Here is a 19,130-nt window from a genome sequence, read left to right as displayed (position 1 = left end):
TCCTGTGGTGGGATTCAGCCAGTTCATGCCAGTTCGGCAGAACCGGTAGCTAAATTTTTTGTTGCCCAGGCCCAGAAAGAACTTCTGGAAGCGACATCCACACAGAGAACCGGTTGTTCACGTATTTGAATCCCACCACTGGATGACATCCTTTTGAGTATCCCAAGATAATAGCAGAACTCCTTCGTTGAACTATGGCTGATCTCATTTATGATACCCACTTGGTTCCTTCTCCAAGGGAAGAGACCTCTATGGGCTTTGCTCACTTGCAGGGGCTGTATGCTAAAGATAATGTAGTTTCTGAGGGTTTCCAGTAAGTTGTGTGAACTCAGTCCTCATGCCTTAAACATACGATGGGTTCTGGATGTATGTACTGCTGAATTTAGTGTATCTGGTGTATGTTTAGCCGCTGGGAATTTGAAGGGTCCTTGGTGCTCTTTGAACTTCCTTGTTTTCTTGCAGATGTTGTCAAACTAGGCAATATCATCAGTGCCTTTGAGTAATGAAACCTCTGCAAGAAAACCACCAAGCTCAGAGAGCACCAAGGACCCCTCAATCACATCATGATGGAAGATGGTCAAAAGACTGAGCTTCCTCTGAAGGATCTGGTAGGGTTTCGATATTTGAAGGCATAAAATCAGTTGATCGTAAAGGGCTGGAATGAATTTTACTTTATTACAGCACAGGTGTTCTGTACCAGCCTGCTACCGGCCCTGCAGAAAAGGCAGGGACAACCCCTTTTACAAGAAGGCAAGAGGCTGGAATTAAGCCTGCCAAATTTATGGATACAAAAACAAACAGAACAAGACACGAACCAAGAAACAGGAGCTATTCAAGCGGTTGCCTTCAGCAAACCAGCCCTCCCACGCATTCCCCTTTTATACACTTCAGGGCGTGGCTTCTCTCTGCCTCCTTACGAGGTGCCCCATTGCCTTCCTCTGTTTACTCCTGATTGACTGCCTCCTGCGTCGGGCATCCTTGAACAGGGCCAGCTGTGGGTCATCTTCATCCACGCTGTCAGGCTCACACAGCTGGGTCTCCGTCGTGACCAGGTGGGAGGGGCCTGGCTGAGGGCTCTGCGGAGCCTCAAGGCCATCATCAGCAAGCTCTTCAACACCCCCCTCCTCCTCTGAGTCGTCCGACCCAACTGCCGAACCCACAGGCTGACCCTGAATCACAACAACAGGTAGCCTCGCTCAAGGATTGGCAACATATCTTGAGCACTGTGCTATGTAAGGTTGTCTCATTCCAATCCACCAATATCTCATGAGTGCACCCACGAGACCATAAAACTCTTGCAAGATCTCACCAAGTTTAAAACCTTATTTTATTTGGAGGTCTGGAGGTGTCGCTTAGAGATCCAAATAGTTTTGAGCAGGTTCAATGGGTATTTAATATTTCCCCAAAATATCCAGCAGGAAAGGAGGAAAACATGAGGGATTTTTACCTTGAACCTAGTCAAGAATTTGGTCCGCTTGAAACAAAAGCTTAACACTGCTAACCCATTGGCAGAACATACTAGCACGATTACTGTAAACCCATACAATTTGCACAATATTTGCAATAGCATTATTGCACAAAAATAGAGCAATACTTATTTTTATTTTTATTTTAATTCCATTTATATCCCGCCCTTCTCCGAAGACTCAGGGCGGCTTACAAACTTAGCAGTAGCCTTCATTCTATGTATATGCCTGCTTATTAGGGCTTTCACACACACCCCCAAGTGGCATTATTACAAAGTCAGCTTAATTGCCCCCAACAATCTGGGTCCTCATTTTACCTACCTCGGAAGGATGGAAGGCTGAGTCAACCTTGAGCCTGGTGGGATGCGAACCTGCACTTATGATACCAGACTGGCTTCATACATCACATCAAGCTTCTTGTGCATCCGGAAACCAGGGTTAAAACTGACCAAGCCTAACATATTGTCAGCTGACCTGATTAGATTTGTCATATGAACATCACCTTTACTATATACACTGACCTGGTAGCAGATCCCAGGTTTTAAGCGTTAAATTGTGCAAATCTTCAGAAGGTTGCTTTGCAGGAATGACACACATCCCTCCACATTCTTAGTACTAGAGCAGTATGGCCAAACTTTATTTGTGAAAAGCAGCAGCTTCTGTGCATGGATTGCAGGTCTGCAGAAGTTCCATCGTCCGAGGCAAAATCCTGAGTCAAGGAAGGTCACCTTGGATGGCCACTCTGCCTTGCAAACCTCTAATTAATTAAAGACATTTTCCAGCAGAAATTTTGTGGCTGTGTCTTCATGAATTAGCCAGCTGTTCCTCGTTGGTAAAAAGAGGGCCCAGATTCAAGTTCCAGCACTTTCTCTGGAGACCTCGCGCTGGTCAGTAGTGAGAAAATTGAACGAGTGGTCTCAAACATCTGTCTTGGTGAAATACCACTTTCGTGTTCTATGTTCTTCTTTCTGAGATGGAGAAACATGGAACCTTTAATGGCTGCTTCTTCCAAGAGGTGCCTCACAAGAAGACGTTCGTCAGCAGCAATCCAGACAGAGAGAAGAGGAGACATCCTGTAAGATGTGACACTTGGTTGGCTGGCTGGCAATTAACGGTATCCATATCAAGCAAGTTCACTTTTCCAGAGAGTAAAACATTACAGATGGACTCAGTTGTGCAACCTTTCAGAGTGATGTGTTTTTCTAAATAGGACAAACAAGAAGGAAAGTCACACAGAGCCTGGTGATCATGACCTAAGAAGTCCACTCATCCACTTAACGGCTGGCTAACGCAACCCACTATCCTTTCAACTTGCTTAAACACAGTGCCAGTATTATACCCACAAAACATGCTGCACCATATCATGTTGGTTTGGTACAGAGAACAGAATAATAGAGTTACAACCTTGGAGGTCTTCTAGTCCAACCTTCTGCTTAAAAAGGAGACAGTTCATATTTCTGGAAAATGGCTGTCCAATTTCTTCTTAAATACCTCCAGTGATGGAGCATCCACAGCTTCTGGAGGCAAGCCGTTCCACTGGTTAATTGTTCCGACAGGAAATTTCTCCTTAATTCTAGGTTAGATCTCTCTTTGGTAAGCTTCCAACCATTACTTCCTGCCCTGCCCTCAGGTGTTTTGGAGAATAGGTTGACCCCCTCCTCTCTGTGACAGGCCCTCAAATATTGGAAGACTGTTATCATCTCACCCCTAGCCTTTCTCTTCGCTAGACTACACATATCCAGTTCCTGTAGCCTTCTGGGTGAGGATCACGCCTAAGCCACGTATACCCACAGAGAAACATATAAAGATAAAGATAAAGGTTCCCCCGCACATGCGTGCTAGTCGTTTCCAACTCTAGGGACCGGTGCTCATCTCCGTTTCAAAGCCGAAGAGCCAGCGCTTGTCCGAGGACGTCTCCGTGGTCATGTGGCCGGCATGACTAGACGCCAAAGGCGCACGGAACGCTGTTACCTTCCCACCGGAGTGGTCCCTATTTTTCTACTTGCATTTTTACGTGCTTTCGAACTGCTAGGTTGGCAGAAGCTGGGACGAGTAACAGGCGCTCACTCTGTTACGCGGCACTCGGGATTCGACCCGCCAAACTGCCGACCTTCTGATCGACAAGCTCAGCGTCCTAACCCACTGAGCCACCGCGTCCCTTGCACAGAGAAACATAACTGAGGTTAAATGAACTCAGGTAAACAGATTTGTAACTGACTGGGTTAAGTGGGTTGTATGAATGCAGTCAATATGTTTTAAGGTGACATGTGCAGGTATTCAAAATATAACCTCAGAATTACCAGGATATTTATGTCCAGCCAAATCCAGGCAGTAATTCTCAGCTCCAGTGCACTTGACTGTCTTCTTAAGGCATGGCTCAAATTCAGAATAGCAGGCTGGGCAGTATTTCCCATTGGCTGTCATATTTATTGGTGGCCCTGAGAAAAAAATGAGCCCAATTAATTAAATCAGAGCATTTGAGTTCAAAAATGAACAACCCTCTTGTGATCATTGGTTCCATTGTTTTTCTAGGCATTTCTAGGCATTTATCATCCGGGTCCTCACACTTATGACCGTAGCAGCATCCCGCACGGCCCAACCCACCTCACAGGGTTGTTGTGATGGGAGAAATAGGATATGAGATATGTTCACTGCCTTGGCTTATTTGTAAGTAATGTTTTTTAAAAAACAAATCTAATAAATAAATAAATCAACAAACATTCCTAGCACTGTTGAGGCAGTCTTCAAAGAATACTACAACACCCAGATAAAGTTGTTTACCCATCTTGCAAAGGGGAAAAAACCAGAAACATCTAATTTGCAATGGAAGGATCGTATCAAAAATCTCCAAATCCTCTAGAGATCAGGGATGTTCAGCCTTAGCAAATTTAAGACCTGTGGACTCCAATTTCCCAGACATGGAATTATAGCTGTGGAATTCTGGGAGTTGAAGTCCACACAGGTCTTAAAAGTTGCCAAGGTTGGATACCTCTGCTCTAAATCATTCTGAATTACAATAGTCAACATGGCTTCTAGTGGAGAACTCTGGTACTTCAGGTTCTTGGAGGGCATGGCAACTTCCCAATTCTTTTGAGTTGATACCGCAGGTTCATCAACAAAGGTTAGGAGTGCCAGTCGTTTCTTACATTGTTGGATGGAGATCACTGACAGAGGAAAAGGAAAAGGAGACGAGACCTACATGGAAGAGAATCTTCTTTGCAGTCTTCTCCTAAGCAACAGAGGGTGCTTCTCCTGAGGAACTCTCCTTCACCAAAGGTCACCAGAACAGATGCAGAGGTGCAGTTCTCTGAGAAATAGCAGCCCTTTTCTATAATGAACATGGTGTTTCCTCCTGCCGAGAGAGAAGATTTCATATTTTGTCATGGCTGGGTCTTCACCTAGCCTAGCAGTGCCCAAAGAGAGCTTTTGTGGGACTCCTTTTGTGACCAAGGATCTCAGAGCTGTAGTAGGATGCTTGCTCAACCTCAAGAAGCTCCCAGGTCAATGACTGGCATCTACAAGTCTAAAACCTTGGAGAATTACCTCTAGGAAGACCAGCAAAGGAACTCAAGTTGAAGGCAACTTTTTGTGTTTAGATCATGCTTTATTAATTAGCAAGCTTAAAGAAGCCTATTTATTGTTACTGTTACTATGTCAAGGATGAAACTTTGGCAGCCACCTGTCTCTGCATTTCAACTTGCCTTTAGATTATGGAGAGGAGGTGTTACTTTCAAGAGGGTTAGCTAGAGAAATGAAACTTCTATAATTCAGCTGAAGACTGTGAAAGCCTGAAATCTTTTCAAGGACACCAAAACAGGTGTGGATTTGAAGCAGACAGTTCCCATAACAAAGTGAACTTGTTTATATGGACTATGTAAGACGTTGGGGGTTTGGCTGGGAAAATTATTAAGTCTGAGCTAGTTTTGCTTTGACATTGCCATGCAGTGTATTCAATAAACAATAAGGTTTTCAGAGACAAAATGAACCTGGAGTTTTATTTGGATTCTCAAGCTGTATGTTGACATAATATTTGATTTCTATATCTCTCAGTGATTAAAGACTCAGTCCTCGACTTACAATCATTTGCTTAATGACCAAAGTTACAATGGCATTGAAAAAAGGGACTTGCAAGCAGTCTTCGCACTTATGGCCGTCATAGCATCCCCACAGTCATGTGTTCAAAATTTGGGTGCTTAGCAACTGGCATGCATTTATGAGAGTTGCAGCATCCTGGGGTCATGTGATCATTTGTGACTTTGCCAGCTGGCTTCCGACAAGCAAAGTCAATGGGGGAAGCTGGATTTGCTTAACAACAGTAAAAGGTAAAAGTTCCCCCACATATGCGTGCTAGTCGTTTCCGACTCTAGGGGCCGGTGCTCATCTCCGTTTCAAAGCTGAAGAGCCAGCACTTGTCCGAGGACGTCTCTGTGGTCATGTGGCCGGCATGACTAGACGCCAAAGGCGCACAGAACGCTGTTACCTTCCCACCATAGTGGTCCCTATTTTTCTACTTGCATTTTTACGTGCTTTCAAACTGCTAGGTTGGCAGAAGCTGCGACGAGTAACAGGCGCTCACTCTGTTACGCGGCACTCGGGATTTGACCTGCCAAACTGCCGACCATCTGATCGACAAGCTCAGCGTCCTAACCCACTGAGCCACCGCGTCCCTCTGCTTAACAACAGTATGATCCACTTAATAACTGCAGTGATTCAATTAACAATTGTGGAAAAAAGGTTGGCAAATTAGGAGCGATTCACTTCACAACCATTTTGCTTAGCAACAGACAGGCTGGTCATAAGTTCAGGACTTCCTGCATTTCCAAAGACAAAAATAAAGGTTTGTAGGGAATGAAAATGGATTAAGATGGCTGCTTGTCTCCTGCTGCTTTCACTCACCTCTGGAGGTTTCTGTCAATCCGATAACACAAATGTCCTCATCCAACCCACATCTCTCTTTCCCACTGAGACAACTATTTCCTGTGCGAAAACAGTTTTCACACTCCGGGGAATCACCTGAAAAAGTAAAAAGGTCCATTAGCCTGCAGGGCAGATATTTCAGCCATGTATCAATGGGGTCCCTTAAGGGCCTGATGACTACATTCATACAACATGCTGGTCTTGTGATTTGGTGAAGTTTTCCATGTCTGTGTACATTTGACTCAGCCTGTGTTGTATGAACTCAGACTGCCAGGATAAAATTTATGGTTAGATGTTGATTCAGAAAATGGGTTCATTCATTAACCAGGTGAAGACCTGGGTTTGATCGTGAAAAATTCTGAAATGTCCTAGATTTTATTTTCATCTCGCCGGGCAACATGAAGATTAGAACTTCATTGCAACTTCAAATGAATGAAAAACTGCTGGTGACCTTCTACCGTTGCTTCATAGAGAGCATTCTAACCTATTGCATTTGTGTGTGGTTTGCTTGTTGCACAGTAGCGGATAGGAAAGCACTCCAGAGGGTCATTACCATCACCCAGAGGATTATTGGTTGCCCTTTCCTCCCCCCACCCCCCGGGATGAACTGTACAGTTCCCGTTGTCTTAGGAAAGCTCAAAATATTCTTAAAGACTCATCTCATCCCAGTCATTCTTTTTTCTGAATTATTGCCATCTGGCAGACGGTACAGGATAATAAAAACAAAGACAAATAGGCTGAAAAATAGTTTTTAGACCAGAGCTATAACCATATTAAATACCACTGTATAGTGCAACATTGAAGTGCAATATTAGGGGCAGCACAATGGTGAATAGAATGTGAAGGATGTGTGTATAATAATGTATGTTCTTATTTGTGGTTTTTACTTGTGTGGAGTGTGCACTGTGGACAGCACTTAATTTTGTTGTAAGTTACACAACAACAGTAAAGATATTCTATTCTAAATGAAGATTTATTTATAAGCGTGGAGATCAGATCTCATGTCCCAGGGCAAGATGTTCTACAGGGCGGGGGCTGTGGCAAAAAAAGAAGGCTTTTTTCCTAGACCAGTGATGGCGAACCTTTTAGACGCTGAATGCCCAAACTGCAACCCAAAACCCACTTACGTATTGTCGGGTGCCAGGTGAGCGTGGTCCATTGGGTGGGTGTGGCCCATTGGGTGGGTGAGGCCATTGGGTGGGTGTGGCTCATTGGGTGGGTGTGGCCATTGAGTGGGCGTGGCTGCAGTGGTAACGGCAGAGTGGGTGGGAGTAAAAAGTTCAACCAATCAATTCCAACTTTGCAAGATCTTTTTTTTTCCTGCGAGAAGTTGAAATTGATTGATTGGTTGAACCTTTTCCTTTTTGCACATGGCGGTGGAGGCCTAAAGCGAAAAGGTTTTATGAAACCCAGCTGAAGGCCTAGGACTGGGGCGTGTGTGCCCACAGAGAAGGCTCTGCGTGCCACCTGTGGCGCTCGTGCCATAGGTTCGCCACCACGGTCCTAGACCCTGCCAGCCAAAATTCCTTGGCTGATGGAGTCCACAGTAGACCCCTTCGGGCAGAATGCGTGGGGCTGGCCATTCCTACTAGGGAAAGATGGTTCCTCAGATAACCTGGATGCACACCACAAAGGGCTTTGCTAGAACATACCAACAGATTAAGGCAACACGTTCCTGAAGAAGTCTTGTTATCCCTGACCCTCCAGTGAATCGGGGGTCAGTACTCACCAATAGATGGATGTATCGTTGGTTCTGCATCCTTGGATTCTTCTGGTTTCAGCACCCCCTCAACTGAAGTTGATGGACCAGGAAGCTTCTTGTTCCTCATGTTTTCTTGGGTCTGGAAACAAGCTAATAAACAAGGATTGGCTTTAGTGACACCCTCAATTTTCTGACCTTTTCGGGGGGATTGCAAGCCTAGTCATCTAATCTGGCTTTTTTCCAGTCATCCCCACAAAAAGAGATGCATCGGAGATGAACATTGTGCTTGGATTGAGAGCGGGTTAGCTCTCCTCTTTCATGTTCCTTTCTTGGGTGGGATGCTGCCTTGAGCAAGACTAGGGAGGTCTCCCCATAACTGATTTGCTCCAGTTTAGGAAGACGACCCCACCTTCCCTTCCCCAAAGTATCTTTTGTTAGGTCCAATCATGCAAGAAGCCATTGCAGCATCCCCCTGGTCTTGTGATCAAAATCCAGCTGCTTGGCAACTGGTTCATATTGATGACTGTTGCTGTGTCCCGAGGTCATACGATCTCCTTTTGCGACCTTCTGACAAGCAAAGTCCAGATTCACTTCACAACCGTGTTGCTAACGCAGCAGGGATTCACTTAGCATCTGTGGCAGGAAAGGACGTAAAATGGGGCAAAATTCACTTAACAACTGTCTTGCTTAGCAACAGAAATTTGGGGACAATTAGGGTCATAAGTTAATGTACTAGAACACGGGTAGGCAACCTCGGCTCTTTTATGACTCATGGACTTCAACTCCCAGAATTCCTGAGTCAGCTATGGGGACCTCTGGTCTACACAGATACAGGTATGAGTTAAGCTACCTGTGGAATTCTGGGAAGTGCTAAGTTAGAGTAGGCGGATCTTGAAAAGGGCTTGAATGACGCAACTGGAAGATCTGCTTATGTCTGCCTTCATAACAGAACAGATCTTTCTCCAGCTGTTGAGGAATTACTAGATGTTTTCTTACCGGGAGAGAGAAGTACAAAAAGGGAAAATAAAGTCAGAAAAACTTTCATGATGAAGATCTTCAGTGATGAAGAAGGCAGCGTCTCTCTGTAACCGCTTCTGCCGTGGGGCCACTTCTATGTCCTAAAATGTAAGCATTTGCAGGGGAAAAAAGGCATTTATTCTCTTTAAGGAACTGACATTTTGCTAAGCCTTTTATTTTCTTCTCTCTGTTTTTTTTCTTTTTTGGGGGGGGGGAGAGAAAAAGGACAGCCCTTTGTAAATCTTTCTCCCAATTTCTCCAATTTCTGTTTCTGAATGGGGCACAGTATCCTCCCTTCAGTGGTCCCACATCAAGCTGTAGATCACATTGTGACCGACTGTAAACTGAGGGCATATATTAGTCAGGTATCTGGTTTGTTTTTTTTAACTAATCTAGATGATACGTCAATATATATTGCTAGTCCATGTAATGATATGCCAGGGCTTTTCAACCTTTTCACCCATTCTGCCACTTTTAGGATATGGCAACATCCGAGTACCACCAGTCGCCTAGCAAGGTGTCAAAAACTTGATGCCCCCCTCAAAAAAGGAAAAAAGTGATGAAGTACAGGTAGTCCTCAACTTACAACAGTTCACTTAGTGGCTGTTTGAAGTTACAATGGTACTGAAAAAAGTGCCCCCCAAGCCACAGCTGAGCAAGATACCTGCCTGCCCACCTGGCGGCGCTCTTCCTCCTGTCTGAGGTTTTCATTGTTGTGAGCATTTCTTTTGAGGATTGGCAGCGGGGGTGGGGAGGGGAGGGGAGGGGAGGGGAGGGGTGTTTCGTTTTTATTCCCCCTGCCTGCTGGGAGGTTGCAGCAGGTTTTGGTCACTTCACATGACCCTGGGACACAGTGACCGTCGTAAATATGAATCAGTTGCCAAGCATCTGAATGTAAATCACAAGACCCTGGAGATGTTGCAGCATTCCAGCTGTTTGGCGCTTCTTCTGAGCTCCAGCTGGAGCCTGGCGCTGATCCTGGTGCTTCCACTGCAGCTCCAGCCATCTCTCACTCAGGCTTGTGTGGTGCAGCCATTCCCCTCCCCCACTACCACTTTTCTAGGATGGTCATGTACCACCTGCCAGGTGCCAATGTACCACAGGTGGTACCCGTACCACTGGTTAAAAAGCCTTGTGATATGCTATATGCTAAATCAGCGGTCCTCAAACTTGCTGGCTGCAGAGTTCTGGGAGTTGAAGTCCACAAGTCTTAAAATGGCCAAGTTTGAGGACCCCTGTGCTAAATAAGTAAATAAACAAACTGCATATTTTATAGCAACTACCACCCTTTTCAGAATTTGCAACTATTATATCTCCCTGTTTTCTGGATAGGAAAGAGATACATGACACCAAATTTCTCCCAGGGCTTGGAAGGAAAAAAAAAGAAAAAATTACTCAGGTTTCTTGGGGGTTGCCCCCTGATAAGGATCACCTCCTAGCTTTTGAAGTTTTTAACCTGACGTATTTTTACTTATACATTTTAACTTGTTTTTTTCCCCACTTTGGCTTTTAAGATACAGTTTTAGTTCTTCAGCTCGGAAAAGGTGGGCAGCGAAAGAAGCTTATGAAAGGATAGAAATATAATAATCACCACAAAATGCCAAGACCTGGAAACTCTGAGAATGACTCAGCTAAAAAAAACAACCCCAAACAACCCCGCCATTTGCAAAGAAGGTCACGGCCACTAGAACAGGGACCTCCAAAAAACGGAAGAAAAGGTTTGAGGAAATCACGACACGGTTTTTCGATGATTTGAATATATACTATGTGTTAATACGGCGATCCAAAGTTCAATTACAGGGAATCCTCAACTTACAACGGTTCATTTAGTGACCATTCAAAGTTACAACGGCGCTGCGAAAAGCGACCTAGGACCGTTTTTCACAGCTACGACCTTTGCAGCATCCTCGTGGACACGCGATGAAAACTCAAGACGCTCGGCAAGTGAGTCCTATTCATGACGGTTGCGGCGTCCCGGAGGGGTGTCACGTGATCCCCTTTTGTGACTTTCTGACGAGCAAAGATTCTAGGAATCTGGGGAGCCAGATCCACTTAACAACCATGTGTCTAACTTCACAAATGGCAATGGTCCGCTTAACAGCCGTGCAAGAAAACTCTACAAAGCGGGGCAAAGTCCCTGAACCCATGTTTCACATAGCGACGTACATTTTGAGCTGAAATGTGGTTGTAACTGGAGCATTGCCTGTACCTGACACCATCCATCTCCTGATTCCAGGACTACATCGCCCATCCCCAGATCAACCTATTCTGAGAGCTTTCCAAAAAGACCAAAATACTTCTTCGATAGAGATCTCAAGGTCAACAAGATCAGCTGCAGGGGCTGATCCCAGTTGCTGACAGTTTATGAATCTGGACGATTACGAGAACCCCATAGCTGGCAAAGCCGTGCTATTAAATTCTATTAATATCACAGAGCGATCTGGGGGGGGGGAGAAAAAAAATAGCACCATAGACCAATCAACTTCTTACCCTTCTTACCCAGACTTCAAATACATACCCCGCGTCTGTTCTCTCTCTGCCGATCCACCTACCCCCACGGGCCATTTTACCAAAGCAAACGCAGCAATCCAGAAAAATCCCTTCAAAACCACAGGATTTCTTCAACAACTGCTCTGCCTTTCCTCCGGAGCTTGCTTCCACTCCAATGTCTCTTTTGCTTTTGCTTTCCCTGTGCCTTTAATAGCAGCTGAAACTATTGGCAGTGGCTGAAGATGTGTGTGTGTGTGCGTGTGTGTGTGTGTGTGTTTTCTTTCTTTCTTCACATGACTTTTATCAGAGCTAGCAAAGTTTCATCTGTTGCTTTCCTGAATGACGGCTGCAGATAAATTTAAAAAAAAGAGAGAGAAAAGGGGTGGGGTGGGGGCGATCCAGGGCTAATACTCTGCTTTAAAAATAACTCTTGGTAAAGTCAAGTCGAGCAGGGGGAAATTCCAAAGGCTAAATTTCAGCACAGTTTAAGCAGACTCTAGGAGAAGCTTGGCATCGTGGTTTGCATGGGCTAACTGAGTTGGGTTATTTTAACAGGGGTTTGTTTGGGGGAGGGGGGGGCAAGTTGGTTTGTTGCATAAATGCAGGACAGGCAGTTAGGCTACGGTTCAAAGCATTGTGGAAAGCCAGAGAAAGGGCTAAATCAAAAGACCTGGAGTCATATTTGTCTTCAGCTTCTGTAGTAGCCTGTGAGAATGGCCTTGGGAGAGTGCGGGAAGAGCCACAGTTTTTCTCCAGCCCTGGGAAACATCTCTCAAATGGGACCCTCCCTACTTCTCTGGAAGGTAAAAGCAGGGGTGGGGGAGAAGTTTCTTTCAGACTTGCAAGACTCCGTTCCTGTAACCTTTCAAGAGAGGTAGTGTTAGTATCATGGTTTGTGCTTCCTCTCTGGACTACCTCGCAGGGGTGGCACAGTGTAGCATTGCAGACAAACTCTGCCCAGAGCCAGGAGTTCGATCCTGACCGGCTCAAGGTTGACTCAGCCTTCCATCCTTCCAAGGTTGGTAAAATGAGGACCCAGATTGTGGGGGGGCAAATGTGCTGACTTTGTAAACTGCTCAGAGAGGGCTGTAAAGCTCTATAGAGTGGTATATAAGTCTAAGTTGTACTGCTATTCTGTAAGGGCAAGAGAGACTGGCTTCCTAGCCTGCTGTGCAGAATCCTTCCCCTTCTAGAGGACTCTACCAGAGAAGATTAATGGCTGGCATTGCTATAGGACAGGGGTCTTCAAACCTGGCACTTTTATGACTTGTGGACTTCACCTCCCAGAATTCCTCAGCCAACATGGGGGAACTATGGCCCCCTTCAGGACTTGTGGACTTCAACTCCCAGAATTTCTCAGCCAGCGTGCCTCAGTGGCTGAGGAATTCTGGGAGTTGAAGTCCACAAATCATAAAAGGGCTAAGTTTGAAGACCCCTGATTTAGGACCTGGGAGCAACTGGGCTGAAAGAAGGAAGACAGACAATGCATCTGAATTTCAGAACTGGCAGGATCAGTTGGTTGTGTTTTTTTTGTGTGTGTGGCCGAAACCACTTGGGAGGTACCTGTCTTTGCAGATGCATGCCCATCCTCTGACCTCACACATTGCTTCCTGAAACTGAGATGGGGTTTTGTTTTGTTTTTTCGTTGTTTTTTTTTTTGCCTCCTTGGGTGGGGACAGCAAGATTTCTCAACCTCGGAAATGTTCAAGTGGTTGAGGTTGAGAAACACGGCTCTAAAGCATAATTAAGTTTCTTTTCCTCCGTTCTTCATTTGTGTCTGGCTCTTGGAGACAGCCCCCACAGTTTCTTGGCAAGGTTTTTCAGAAGTGGTTTGAGCTTTGCCTTCTCCATGGCCCCAAATCGCCCAGCAGGCTTTCATGCCTAGGGTGGGACTAGAACTCACGGACTCCTAGTTTCTAGCCTGGTCCCTTAACCACTAGAGACCAAAGTGGGCTTTTAATGGGGCCTCTCTTGCGAAATTTCATAAAACCTGTTCCAGAAAAGGAAGTTGTTTTAGTGCCACCTTAACAACTGAGGGATTTTTGCGAAGGGATTCACTGCAAGATGCCTATGTTCAAAGGAGCGGTGAAAAACCGTGTAAAGTTTAACACAACACAGAATCTCAGGGCACCTTTAAGAGTACACATTAGTTGTAACCAGTGGTGGGATTCAGATAGGGGAACAACCGGTTCTCTGTGTGGATGTTGCTTCCGGAAGTCCATTCTGGGCCTGGGCAAGAACAAAAAATTAGCTACCAGTTCTGCCCAACTGGTGTGAACTGGCCGAATCCCACCACTGGTTATAACACATTCAGCGGTAAAATGGCACAAAATTCTTCTTTGTACTTTGCTATGAAGGGGAAAGACAATTTCCTTTTCTGGAATTAGTTTTCTGAAAGAGTACAGAGAAGAGCAACAGAAATAATTAGGGGACTGGAGGCTACAACATATAAGGAATGTCTGCTGGAATTGGGTATGTCTAGTTTAATGAAGAGAAGGACGAGGGGGGACATGACAGCAGTGTTCCAATATCTCAGGGGCTGCCCCAAAGAAGAGGGAGTCAAGCTCTTCTCCAAAGCGCCTGAAGGCAGGACAAGAAGCAACGGATGGAAACGAATCAAGGAGAGAACTAAGGAGAAACTTCCTAACAGTTAGAACAATTAATCAGTGGAACAATTTGCCTCCAGAAGTTGTGAATGCTCCAACACTGGAAGTTTTTAAGAAGAGACTGGACAGCCATTTTTCTGAACTGGTACAGGGTTTCCTGCCTGAGCAGGGGGTTGAACTAGATGACCTCCAAGGTCCCTTCCAACTTTATTATTATTATTAAATCTCGTACGAGATGCCTAATTAAGAATGATAAAGGCCAGCAGGCTTTTCAAAAAGGGGAAAAAAGCCAGATTAAAATAACTCAAAATGAAAAGGCAGAATTTAAAAGCCCAATTAAAAAAAATGCATTTAACTTTAAAAACTATGAGATATGAGATAGGATGATGTAGGATGATATGATATTACAAAATATGATATTTGTTTGTTCATGTCAGAAGCACCCCAATTAAAATAAGGCATACTATATATATGACATAACATTTAAAATACAGAATTAAAATATACACAAATTAACTAGATCTTGCCAGTGGTGGGATTCAAATCGGTGAACCACCGGTTCTCTGTGCAGATGCCGCTTCCGGAAATCCATTCTGGGCCTGGGCAACAAAAAATTAGCTACCGCTCCTGCCGAAGTGGTGCTGAATCCCACCACCGGATCCCGCCAAGAAACTAGAAACATTAATTGCGTTCTGTTGCGCTGCCATGAGGTCAGGAAATTTACACTGGTTGGAATACAAACGGAAGATATGTACATATGTGTCGTGGTCTGCATGTCACCAGCTAGCTGGTAGATTTTATCTAGAGGGCTTGGTTTAAGGCTTCCAGTCTGCCCCTGACCTTCGCTCATTCCGCCGGGACCTGAAGACCTGGCTCTTTGAGCTCTCTGGCCTGGACCGAGAATATTAACTGGGGTTTTAATTGTATTTTAATTGTAATTGGGTTTTATTTCAAGGTTAGTGTAATTATTTTAATTGTTTTTAATTTTTGTAACTTGCTGCATCGTTTTAAAAAACCTTGTGAACCGCCTTGAGTCCTACGGAAGAAGGGCGGTATATAAGTTTAATAAATAAAATAAAATAAAATAATAAAATAAAATAAAATAAAATAAAATAAAATAAAATAAAATAAAATAAAATAAAATAAAATAAAATAATAAAATAAAATAAAATAAAATAAAATAAAATAAAATAAAATAAAATAAAATAAAATAAAATAAAATAAAATAAAATAAAATAATGAAATAAAATAAAATAATAAAATAAAATAAAATAATAAAATAAAATAAAATAAAATAATAAAATAAAATAAAATAAAATAAATAAAATAAAAAAATAATAAAATAAAATAAAATAAATAAAATAAAATAAAATAAAATAAAATAAAATAAAATAATAAAATAAAATAATAAAATAAAATAAAATAAAATAAATAAAATAAAATAAAATAATAATAAAATAAAATAAAATAAAATAAAATAATAAAATAAAATAAAATAAAATAAAATAAATAATTCTGCTAGCTTCATTCAGAGCAACATCTATTTTCCCAGTCTGTGTTGATTTATATCAGACTGGTGTATGAGATATGATATGATATGATATGATATGATATGATGATATGATATGATATGTTTTCATTGCTTGCTGGGGCTTAGATTGAGTTACCTTGCACTCAAATCATCCAACACGTATTTCTTCTTCTTCTTTTTTTATACTTTTCCACTAGAATGTACAGTATAGGCTGCTTTAGAGAGACTGGTTCCCTTCTGATAGCAAATACAGCAATGAAACCAATAGCCAAATAAATTAACGCTAGCAGAAGCAGCAATAAAAGGGAAAAATAACATTACGAAACTGATTATGACCACCAGGAGGTGTTCTTACCTAAAGTTTACATTCTGTAAACAGATTAAAGCGCCGTTTTTTTGCACCCGTATGCGCCATTTGTGTTGGTTTGTTTTTCTTGCTGGAAAGGACGTATCTGGTGCTCAGGTGAGAGTATGAATGGGACATGGGGAGCAACCTCTATTCATGGTTACTTTCTCTGATCTCAGGAGGTTTGGGAGTCCTGACGCTGATGAAGAAACCCCATCACGCGCTGGGAGGTTCTGTACAGATTAGGAGAAGAGACAGAGGTGATGGGTTAAAATTTGCTGAGCCCAAATGCTAAATCTTAATCTAGATCAAGGGCGCAGTGATGAGTAAGAAAGGAGAACAAGAACTGCTCATGTCTTGTTAAGAGATAAGGATGTGGTAGAAAAGGAATTCTACCTTAGGGTTGTGCTAACAAGTTAAATCCTCATATCCATTAAAACACAGACACACAGACACACACACACACACACACCACGTAATTTCTGCACTAATGCAAGCTCTTTGCACACTTCCTAGGTATGAGAATTTTTGCATTTCTCCATTCCTAACAGGAATTTCTGGCGCTGCTTTTTATTTTCCATTCCCCCAGGAAGTTTGCAAATCTCTCTTGGTGTACCGTGTCTTTGGTGAATTGCATCATGGAGTATCCAATAAAGAAGAACTGGTAGGAAAGCAGGTTCAGACCTGTGAGTGAAACCCCAGATCGATAATAACCTGTTCTAAATTATCCCATGGTGTCTCAACACCTGCGCTACAACCAAATCCTGTACACACCTTACTGAAATCTAAGGCCCAATCCATACTTAGTTAGTATCGATCTGCAGCACTTTTGAACTCCCCTGTTCACTTAATGCAGGGGTGGGGAAATATGACCCCTTTATGGTCACGGCTGGCTCAGGAATTCTGATAAATCAAGCTCCTTGGACTTCTCAGTGGGGAGAATGTCCTTCTTTGAGGTCCTGTCATATCAGGAACTGTTTGTGGAAAGTTTTGAGTCTCCTTCCATGTGACTGTGGTCACGTCGGGATTGTTGCAGTAAAATAGGTGTTTCTGTGCAGATGGCCAGAGATTAGTGGGACCGCAAGCTCATTTGAAGTTTATTGTGCTTGGCAAGAAGTGAGTTCTACCCTTTGGACTGGTGGATGTTATAAAAGAGAATTTATACTTTTATGGCCCTGTAATAATATAAGAGGTGGCTACTGAATTAATCACATCCCGGAATGGAAACTGCAGACTGCATATGGTGTTGAGGAACACACCTTTGTTTAACTTGCAGAACTGCATAGGGAGGCATGCACATTTGACCACCTCTACCTTCCCAGCATTGGAGTGTGAGATATCACAGTGAGTTTTAGGGTAACAATTGAAGCCATCTGCCCAATGGCTTTCTTTCTTAGGAGCAAGGAATGGACCACTCATTTTCCATCAGTGTGAACTCAAGTTGCCATAGGGAAGCCTTGCTAGATGCTCTCTGAACCAAGAAAGACGCACGGAGTTACTTCCAAGCAGTTTCCTTTATTGTTCTTCACCTATAGTCAGAAATCTTTTCAAACTCAAGCAAAGCACTTGCATTTCAATCAGAACACAGTTGGAAAGGTAACTTCCTGAGGTCTGGCTCAGGAATTCTGGGAGTTGAAGTCCACAAGTCATGAAGGGGCCATAGTTCCCCCATTGCTGGCTGAGGAATTCTGGGAGTTGAAGTCCACAAGTCATGAAGGGGCCATTGTTCCCCATTCCTGCTTTAGTCTAACCTCACTGAACTGACTTTAAACATTGGTTTGCTTATAGGGTTTGTAGACCGCGGCAATCGGAACCAGCTCTGAGCATTGTACAATTTCCCCCTCTCCATAAGTCAGGATAAGTCAGTAAAGTCACCCATAGAAAACCCAGAAAGGAAAGCCCAGAAGAGCAGAACTGTGTTTCTGAGTTGCACAATCACTCACATCTCATGTTTTGTTTAATTAACCTGATCTTCACTGATTTCCTAAATGACAGGAGGAAATCTCTAGAGCAGGTGTGTCCGTGCTTTTGGCTTGCTGGGCTGCATTGAGTGAAGAGAATTGTCTTGGGTTGCCTATAAATATATATAATATTTGCATGTATAATAAAGGCATGTAATAATGTTAAAGGTTTATGATCTTGTGAGGCTGCGTTACTAGATTTGTGTGCAGCCCATGGGTTGGACACGCTTAGTCTAGATTCTAGAAGAGAGGTGGGGAATTATGGCTAGCTCAGGAATTCTGGGAGTTGAAGTCCACAAATCATAAAAGGGCCATAGTCCCCCAGCCCAGTCTAGAGGAATGGTATCCCTTGATCCTATCGGGCAGAAAGATCTTATGGGGAGAGGTTTCTGCAGAATTCTGGTCACCAGCCCAATGGGGGGGGGTTGTTTAAATGTCAATATTGCACCTTGAATGACACCCAAGAGCCAAATGGTAACCAGCTCCTGAAGCAACAATGTAATAGGGCTCAGCGGAGAGCATTCTGGAGCATCTATGGCTTCTGAATAGTCTTCAAGGGCAATCCCATTGCAAGTAATCTAGTAGAGAGGCAGTTAAATTGCAAATGACTGTGAGCAAAACCTCCTGCTCCAGAAGAGGTTGTAAATTCCTCGTGTGTCCAATCAACTATTCTATTCTATTCCATTCCATTCCATTCCATTCCATTCTATTCTATTCTATTCTATTCTATTCTATTCTATTCTATTCTATTCTATTCTATTCTATTCTATTCTATTCTATTCTATTCTATTCTATTCTATTCTATTCCATTCCATTCCATTCCATTCCATTCCATTCCATTCCATTCCATTCCATTCTATTCTATTCTATTCTATTCTATTCTATTCTATTCTATTCTATTCCACTCCACTCCACTCCACTTCACTCCACCCCATTCCATTCCATTCCGTTCTGTTCTGTTCTGTTCTATTCTACTCCATTCCATTCCATTCTATATCTATTCTACTCCATTCCATTCCATTCCATTCTATTCTATTCTATTCTATTCTATTCTATTCTATTCTATTCTATTCTATTCTATTCTATTCTATTCT

General features: G+C 43.2%; 2 protein-coding genes across 3 annotated transcripts in view; one reads left to right on the top strand and one right to left on the bottom strand.

Annotated features, from left to right (window-relative positions):
• The window catches only part of LOC308672494 (interferon-inducible GTPase 5-like), a 192,051-nt gene that overhangs the window by 70,215 nt on the left and 102,706 nt on the right, over positions 1 to 19,130 (top strand). The window lies entirely within an intron of this gene.
• LOC308672286 (phospholipase A2 inhibitor and Ly6/PLAUR domain-containing protein-like) lies at positions 654 to 11,793 on the bottom strand. 2 transcript variants are annotated; one of them, XM_081335071.1, is made up of 7 exons: positions 11,621 to 11,793; positions 9,082 to 9,203; positions 8,113 to 8,235; positions 6,363 to 6,479; positions 4,666 to 4,818; positions 3,767 to 3,904; positions 654 to 2,668 (listed from the first exon to the last, which is right to left on the bottom strand). In XM_081335071.1, exons 2-7 carry the CDS (start codon positions 9,128 to 9,130, stop codon positions 2,487 to 2,489), a joined length of 762 nt encoding a protein of 253 aa, XP_081191197.1. In that variant the 5' UTR covers positions 9,131 to 9,203; positions 11,621 to 11,793; the 3' UTR covers positions 654 to 2,486. The 2 variants fall into 2 exon arrangements, with proteins under 2 accessions (XP_081191197.1, XP_081191198.1); XM_081335072.1 differs by lacking the exon at positions 9,082 to 9,203.

This window comes from Vipera berus, assembly GCF_964194415.1.
Source record: "Vipera berus genome assembly, chromosome: 9".
Lineage (NCBI taxonomy): Eukaryota > Metazoa > Chordata > Lepidosauria > Squamata > Viperidae > Vipera > Vipera berus.
The sequence above is the reverse complement of the archived record's forward strand: the minus strand, read 5'-3'. Positions and strand labels throughout refer to the sequence as shown.

Excerpts from the sequence above, each read along its gene's own strand:
- LOC308672286 (XM_081335071.1), bottom strand. The coding sequence starts at position 9,130 with ATGAAAGTTTTTCTGACTTTATTTTCCCTTTTTGTACTTCTCTCTCCC. Across the intron at positions 4,819-6,362 it reads ATTGACAGAAACCTCCAGAG|GAGGAAACACCATGTTCATT; the intron begins GTGAGTGAAAGC and ends CTCTCTCGGCAG. Across the intron at positions 3,905-4,665 it reads CAAAGAAGATTCTCTTCCAT|GGCCACCAATAAATATGACA; the intron begins GTAGGTCTCGTC and ends TTTTTTTCTCAG.